The sequence below is a fragment of the Acyrthosiphon pisum genome, chromosome X, assembly GCF_005508785.2.
Source record: "Acyrthosiphon pisum isolate AL4f chromosome X, pea_aphid_22Mar2018_4r6ur, whole genome shotgun sequence".
Lineage (NCBI taxonomy): Eukaryota > Metazoa > Arthropoda > Insecta > Hemiptera > Aphididae > Acyrthosiphon > Acyrthosiphon pisum.
Window position 1 is genome coordinate 92,218,395 of NC_042493.1, and position 9,568 is coordinate 92,227,962.

A 9,568-nucleotide genomic window follows, 5' to 3' on the forward strand; every position below is an offset into this window, starting at 1 on the left:
TTACGTGCAGGATCACCGTTCGCGCATTCCAAACGTGCTATGAAATCGATATATTAGTCATTAGTAGGTACCAACTATACTTTACTCATGAACAATATTATTATAGATCTGTTGGCTATTGTTGAGTTTTAAATTTTAATACATTTTTTTTAAATTTTATCATTGTTTCGATTTGATATTACTTTTGATTTCTCAGTAGATTTTTCATCGATATTTAAAATCGATTTCAAGCCCGGCCATGTACCTATAATTACCTCCTAGTTTACCTATATTTAGCTGTTATGTTATATACATATTATTGTATTGTATACCTCACTTGACCCCGATTTACGACTGCCCATGTACACATGACTTTCAGTGGGCGGCCGAATCGACATGCACAATAATAATCACATAATATTATACGTACGAAATCGATTGGATTTCACAACTCCTTCGAAAATACGAACCATGTACGCATAATAGGTACATTAATTTATACTCAGTGCCCTGTTTACTCTCATATATCAACGAATATCGCAAAAACTATAAGTTTTAGGTAATAATCACAATAATAATATGGTTATGTATTGAATGTTTAGAAAATTATATATGTCCACTAAAAAATAGTATCTATGATAATATTAATTACTAATTTAATTTTGAAAAAATTTGTTTTTAATAATATTTTATGAAACATAGAAATGTTAAAATAATATTGCCGCTGCTCTTAAATAATGTGCATCCCGAGCAATAGACCCTCTTTCGCCCCTCTCCTGTGAACACGGCACTGAGTGTACATACCTACAACATACATTCTTTGTATATAGGTACCAAACGCACATAACTATTAAACTTACACGTACAACAAAAATAACTGTACAACGAATCTATAGCATCTAAGTTGAAATTATTATTAGGTACCCGTTGTAGGCACACCTACCGATATTATTACCACGTCCATATTATTATACAGTAGGTATTTACTATAACGTACGAACGCCGTCCAATGTTTTTCGACCGTTTGCCAAATTATACGTATAAAGCCTATATAGGCTTAAGTTAGTAATAATATGTGTCGTATCGTTACTTCCCGAATGGTGCTTTATGTTTACTATAATTGTGATTCACGACGTAACTTCATTGCAAAAGCGTCCGCGGAGTGTATGAGATAGGTAATATTATTATTATTACTGTCGGATGTGACGCGGATATCGACTTTATAACCGTACAAACTATATATTGTATTCTGGCGATATTATTAGTACGTTTAAACTAAGTGTTTTGCACCAATCCGAATGGAAATCGCTAATCAGCCAGCAAACTTTCCTGTTTGTCATTTCGTTTTGTATAGGATTACACGGGATTTTATCACGACACGGTGGAAGTGTTTTCTTGCAATAATCGATCATTTAACGTCACGTGGTATTGATCAATCACACCGACGAATTTCGATTTTCGTTTTTGTCGGTTACCCCACGTACACACGCCAGATTTGAACTACACCTAAATCTGTTATTAATAAGACTCGTCTCCTGAGATTTAACATAAGACGTATTACATTATTAACGAAATAATGATACGCTCCAATAGTTTCTAATAGCTATAATAATTATCGTTTAAAACGTCGAAGATTGGCGAAAAACATTAATATTAGGTATTAACTATTCTAAGGGCTTCCTCGTGGTTTCACATCATTTCGAAACGGTACACTATAAGCATAATATTATGTACCTAATTTATTGTTATATATAAGCCATCAATCAACTCCAGTGATCTCGACGTGTGCGCGATCATGTCAGTTTTCAATACAGCTTTTTGGTATTAGATTTGATACCGTTGCAGACGAAATAATTTACCAAAAAGTTGTTATAAGAATATCATAATTTATTAACTGTCGTTTAGGTAGATATATTACTCCACAAAGGTTGACAAACAATGATAATTTTCAATTGTTACTTATACATCGCACTGGTTAGAAATCACATATAATATTATTATAACAAACAAAAAATTAATATATAAGTAGTTATATAAATTCATTAATAAATGATAAGTGTTAAACGCGCTTGCCGCTTGGTTACTGGTTTATGTAGTTTTGAAAACAAATTGAACTATTTTTTTTACATAATACCTACGATAGTTATAATTAATAATAATAAATAATAATAATAATAATGCCGATTCGTATCGAAATTCGATAAATTAACGAACCATACTATAGTCACAAACGTGGATGGATATGCTATAACGTTCAAACGTACGGGTTTGTTATACCTATCATAACTATTGAAATTTACGCAGATTTTATACTGCAGCAAAAATAATTCATAAATGTATGTGTTTAAAAGAAATAGATAAAATAGATTTATATTTGCAATAAAAAAAATAACGCACACTCTCCATTACCACAAGCTCAATATTGACAAATTTTAGGGAATAAAAAAAAAGTAAATGAAAAACAATGTGTAAACCTCCAACGGCTTTGGACGGTTTTCAGTTGATTTGATCAATCGGTTTTAATTCATGTTTCAGATGTAACTAATGAACCTAAGCACAATAATATTAGGTATAATCTATAATTAATTATAATAATTAAATAATTACATACTATTTCAGACTTCGTTACGAACGTAACATAATATTAACCACAACTATTTTTTACCAATTGTATTGTATACTGCCGTTTGTGGTTTGTACTTAATCTAGTCGAATCTTAACTTTAGAAGTTTTCGTTAGATATGATGTCATATCGACCTGTTATCGAATTAATCAATTATTAAAAAAATTAATCATTTCCGAATGTTTCGTCGTCGTTCGTTTTAATCTTTTGTTTATTTTTCACATATAAAATCGATTTATTAATTTGTGATCATAAGTTAAACGTGTATACTCCGTTCACGTTAAGAATATACCACTCGGCCGACCAAAGCTCGTCGTATTCGCGCATCACCACCACAAAATGGGCCACACAGCGCGCGTTAGTGTCGGCTGCGACAATAACAGACTGTATACGTAGTGAGTTGTATTATCACATTATCAATTGTTTGACTCCACTCGAGCGTATACGTAAACTCTTGCGGTTATCACACATATATTTTTATTTACATATAATAATATTCCTTTGCGAATTATTACCTTTTTGTCTGTACATTTTGTTATTGTTTAATAACTGCGCAAAACCGCGAAGTTTTTATGATTCTCTGTGGTGGTGGTGTGACGGCGGAAGTTGACGGTCGCCGATGACTGTCGGCCAATCACAGATCGCAAAGCAATCGTCAAGCAGCTATCGGCGGCTCAGTTTTCGTGCTCGAAAGCGGTATATTCTTAACGTGAACGCAGAATATAACTTAATAATTAATTGTGTTCAATGGTATAATATTATGTTTAATTAAAAACTACAGATGCCGTGCATAATAGGTAGATAATAATATGTAGGTACAATAATATAAAAGCTATAGATAAGTACTCCAATGTAGTTCAATCGCCGCCTCAGACAACAATCACGTGACGGATAACCCAGTAACATGATATACCTACTATTAGATTTTAAATAATTATAAATACTGAGTTTTAATAACGAATAATCAATAAATGTTATACCTTCCTAATAACCCTTCTAATTTACGGGCCGGATCAGGTGACGAATTGTTGCCCACGATGCCATGGTGTAGCCTGTAGGACATCATAATAAAATATTGCCACCAACTGTATAGGTACCTACGGGTAGTATTGTTGTGCTCAAAATGAAAAATGTGTCATTAACTAATAATATTATGCATATGTAATATAATAATATGGTGTATGATTGACGTCGTATACAAATCAAATTTATAGATGCTTAACGGTGAATTCGTATGGATTTTCTATATACCCTTTTTTGTGAGAAAACATATACAACCATACAGGGCTTGAATTGAGAAAAAAATCAGAAAGGAGATACAAAAGTATAAAAAATGTACGTACCCGAATATTTAAATGTCTTTTTGATTAGGATATAGGTAATATTAGAACGCATAAATATATTTTAAACAGGTGAGGGACACCCCCTCCCTCTTACGCACCACTACCCATGCGATTCAAGCACTATATTGACATGGGTAATATCATTACTAAGACTTGTAGTTGTATAAGTATCAAGTTGAAATAATATCGAAATAAGATGTTAACATATAAATATATATATTATTATTATATTGTGTACCTTATTAATTATGTTTGCGGTTTGAGGCGGTAGGAAAAAAATTATAATAATAATTGATGTTTATGATGTTTTCGTGCGATTTGTTTAGTTAATTGAGAATATATTTTTTACTTTAATATACTTAGGGATTTACTTCGACTATATAAGACGGTTATTTTTCAAACGCACATGAAATATATGTCCGTCGAACAACTTTACTATAATACCTGTATATAGGTGTTGTAATAATATTATTCCTCAACCAGATTGTTCAATAATTTTCTCAAAACTCGAGTAATTCATAAGACTTTTTAATTTTAAGACCTTTATTGTGTGTCATTACTTTAATTAACTATATATATATATATATATATTGATCTACACCACAGTGTGTTTGTCGGTGTAAAAATTACGTTATATTATATCATAATAATATGGTATATATGAAACGTTATACAGGGTGATTCACACGTACCTATTGGTAGACAGTAGCTGTTGATCTTTGACAGGAAAGTGAACCTCTTATAGTGATAATATTATAATTTACCTACCTACCTAGCCCACCAGAAATTAGTGAGCATGCCAAAAGAATCACGCTGTACATCACATTAGATATAATATTATAATAATGTTATTTTAATTACCCAGTCATAGATGAATTATTAATAATATAACAACTTGAATTAATTTCGTACGTTACTTACCGTCTATTTTTGTGTATGTACCTTTCGAATATTATTCCATAGTAATAATATAATACTAATAAATAATAAAAATAGTACGAAAAAAAAAACGGAGAACATAATAATACAGACTTTACATGATTATACTTCATCTGAGAAAATAAAGTACTTTAAAATATTATAACTTTATACGGACACGACAATTAATGCATTACCTATTTTAAAAATACAATCGTACTCAATTCCCAAAGACTGTAACCATAATAATAATAATATTATTATTACTATTATAATATTATAAACCCTCAGCACACAGGTCATACATTTAGCGAATCCTACCAAAACAGTATTCCATAATAATATCATGTGTTTATCATTATAACATTAGTAAAACTATTATCATCGACGGTGATTTCTCGTTTAGTTGTGTTTCATCATATCAAAAAATGATTAAAATTAGTATTTACACTGCAAGTGAAGTTGCAGACGCGTTCCGTCTGTGTTGTGTGTTATGTTTCATAAAGTTTCGACGCGATATCGCAAAATAAAAATATACACAAATACCTACCTATTATAATATAAGTGTCTTTGAAATATTAATAATAATAATAATAATAATAATATACTTATACTTAATAATAATATACTGTATTACATATCCACCAAATTCCTTATTTTACTCTACTGAATTTGTTATTATTATTTTTTTTTTTTTAACTATAATATAATATATTTACGGTTATTGTTACCATATTGTTAACGTGTGCGTATTCGATTTGATATCTTGACAAACTTAAACGCAGTTAGAAATATATTATAATATTATTATATTATATACACATTATATAACGACCCACGTTAAGTGTTACCGTTGTAAAAAAATATGTTACTAGGTATATGCGTTATAATATGAATTTGTTGAATAATATATTATAATACAATGATTTAGCATTTTCGCCTATATAATATATGGCCACATAATATTATAATTTATAATGAGTGTAATTGATAAATTATTATAATATTATTATGTTTACTCTCGATAGGAGTGGATTATGTAACTACCTATATATAGTTAATTATTATCGTTTAGAAACACTATTGGAAATTTGGAACACAATATTATAATATCGTAGCATGTTTAATAATGTATATTAAAACTTAACAGTAGACAATTTTATATTGTTACTTGGTGGTAATATTGTTTTAATGGAATTAAGACTTTACATATAATAAATCAAAACACGATTGAAAAACAAAACATTTTGCTTTCAGGAAGATAGAAGAATAACATAACAAATTTGGACCGCAAATGTCGACGTGATCAAAGTACTACCAGAAAATTCTAAGAAAAATCCGGTTTGGGAGCTTATCGTAATAGGAAATTGTTGAGGTCAAAAGACTGAGATTTATTACGCGTTTAAATTGTCAGTTTTCGATGGGCACAATTTTTGGTATCAAAATCTAACTTCTAAATATTTTTACCAGTTTTGTTCCATATACCGTATTGTGCTTGTAGGTATTAGACGTAGAGATTTGTCGGCCACTATACTTTAATGTTTCCTTCGATATTATTTTACTCTATAAATCATTTTTAAACAATATCACCGCTTGTATAACTGTTACCTATATAGTTTTGAAATTGTTACTTATTATCTTTCGAAAATTTAATTTATTTACTCTTCGATGTAAGCAATATTAGATGTATTGTACATACTCATTCGACGAGAAGAATACCTATGATATAATAATAATTAATTTAGATAATCATCCTATTCGTTTTTCACACTGTTATATCTTGCATTTACGTATGTATACCTACTAGAAAAAATATAATTTATACCTAGTTGAAACCAAAAAGTGTGCGATCGATTTTTTTCCTTTTATTATTTAAACATAAAATTACACATATATATAATATATATATAGCTATTATTTGTCATAATATTATAATACATATTCGATTACTACACATTGTCGCAACGCGTTAGAATATAGCTATCACGAATAACACATGACTTTATTCACCACAGTTTTTCGTGCACTTTTTGGGAATATTTAAAAAAAAAAAATTTTTTTAGCTTATATTCGGTTTAAACATTAATGTGTACCTTTATTATTACGGTGATAATATTAAAGTTCTGTTGTATCTTATAAAATAATATTAATAATATTCCTTGATGTCATTACACGATAAGTATACCTATCGGTTCAGTATTAAGTATATTATGTACAAATTTATTTATATATGCCCACACACGCTTTACATACATAATAATATATAATATTATAACCGATATGAAATGATGAATATTGAAAAATTAAATTTAATGAATATTTTTCATTTTCATTGACTAATCGAGATTAACACGTAGATGCCAACACAATATATATGTATATAGGTACCTATATATTACGCGCATGACACGAAATTTTATATAATGTAGGGCCTACGCTGTAGAACCTTAAATTATCTACTTATCGAAACCGAAATATCAGTAATGAGTACTTTTTGTATAATAATAATAACAATATTGATTACCGAGAAAAAGTTTATTATGTTTATAATATTAAAAAATAAATCAATAGGAATAGATACTTAACCTACACATCTACACTTACGTATTTATTAATATTCACTTGAAAAAAATATATAATAATTTAAATCTACAAATATCTATCTATATTATATTTATATTATCATTGTATCGGACGATTACATTTTACTAATATTCCACCAAGTAATAATATATACAATTATCTCGAGTTATACATTTTTGTTTTTTTATTGATTGTACTTGATCAAAAAACAATAATAATTGTAGTTATACCTCTGTTGGATTTTATATTATTACTATATTATTACAATTACAAGTATTATAACTACCTATAAATTATTTGCTATTATAATAGTTGTGTAATTTTTGTCGTGTATGAAATCTTAAACTTTTTTATCTTGTTATTCCCTAATTGTTGTTAACTATTTAAAATTCGTCCGATTAAACTAAATCTAATTCGTTTTCATATAATAACATAGGTAAATGTAATGTAACGTTTGTTTATTATTATTATTATAAGTTTAGTTTGTTTGTTTGTCGAGATACTGCATTGTTAGTTAATAAATAAATGTTTTAAATACACTTGACAACATTTTACTGGGTGTCTATTATGTTTTATTGTTCTATGTATGTTTTTTTTTTTTTAATTTCTACTGCTAAATAATAATTTTTATTATAATTTTATCAATATCATTATAATAATTACAAACCGTTACAAATTATGTAACTACCTATTATGGATTCTTATATATTATGTACCTTTACCTCTGTTTAATTATATCGGAACAAATCGTTTATACTGCTATAAACTATAAATATTATACCAGTTTTATCTTTTGAATGAAAAAAAAAATGATTTTACTATTTCGTATTTACAAAAACGAACGACAATGTGATTCAAAGAATAAAATATTAATGTTGAAATGTTGTGAAAATAAAAACGAGATTATCTTTGAATGTACAATAATTATTACGTGTTGTATTATTGCAATCGTGTTACAGCCCAATGAATATGTTTTGAGCCACGGTTATCCATCACGGTCGCATAGTGCTGTATATCCAAGTTTACATTTTAATTTTATCCCTACCTAATTATACATTAAGGAAGTGAGTAAATGCCGTTTACCTCCCTAACCCCCCTACATCACTGCAGCAAAAACACAAGACCGTGTTGTGTTCTCGCATACCTAATATAATTTGATGACGTAGCCAATAGTAGTGTATTTGAAAAAAGAAATATTTTTTAAACATAAATTAGTTAAAAATATATAATACGGTCTGTTTATTAGCAATGTCATGCATAATCCCTATTATATATTGTAATATTTACTAAAATCATCTAATATATCTGCAGATAATTATAAATTGTAATTTTCGACAAACAACAATAAGGCATTTTAATCTAAAACCTAATAATAATACGGCTGTAATACGATTGCGCCCGTTCTACCGTTTTACATGCAAAAATCGCAACACGATTGCGCCCAGCAAATCAGCAAGATTGGGCTCCGTGAAATCTGTCTTGCCCTTATAAATACCCATAAATATATATAATATCTTGCCAAATACACATTTTAAAAATACAGTCGAAGTGGTAAACTCAGAGTTGAAATTAAAAGTTCGAGTTAACCAAGTTCGACTGTATTATACAATATATTTTAACAATTTCCCGTCCCAATTTTACAGGCTTAGGACTGACAACAAAATTAAATTGTTGGCTTGGTTAAAAATTGTTTCTTATACATTTTATTTACAACTACGAATTACATTTTTTTTTTAATAATAATATTACATATCCACATTAGTATAATACACTATTAATATATATTTTTTTAAATTATAATATGTCCAAATATGTATAAAAAACTAAAATACCCGGTGATTACTTATTATTTAGCTTATGCTTTATAAGATATCTATCTTGAATTGTATATCTTTACTCTTTATTTTATACCTGCATATGAATTGGGAAAATACGTTTATGAAAAAAATAATCGAACTTGGTTAACTCGAACTTTTAATTTCAACTTTGAGTTTACCACTTCGACTGTATTTTTTAAATGTGTATTGGGCAAAGACCTATATTTATAAGGGCAAGACATATATTTCACGGAGCGCAATCTTGTTCAGTTTTTTGCAGGTAAAAAGGTAAAACGGGCGCAATC

The 9,568-nt window shown here is 28.5% G+C and overlaps 1 protein-coding gene across 2 annotated transcripts in view; it reads left to right on the plus strand.

The window, feature by feature from the left end:
* The window catches only part of LOC100165959 (mediator of RNA polymerase II transcription subunit 12), a 137,772-nt gene extending 129,402 nt beyond the window's left edge, over positions 1 to 8,370 (plus strand). The window contains exon 18 of one of the 2 annotated variants that reach the window (XM_029491251.1): positions 6,121 to 8,370. In XM_029491251.1, coding sequence (XP_029347111.1) covers positions 6,121 to 6,128 — 8 coding nt within the window. In that variant the 3' untranslated portion in view covers positions 6,129 to 8,370. The remainder of the gene's footprint in view (positions 1 to 6,120) is intronic. The other variant, XM_029491248.1, reaches the window with a different exon arrangement.
* The last annotated feature ends 1,198 nt before the right edge of the window (positions 8,371 to 9,568 follow it).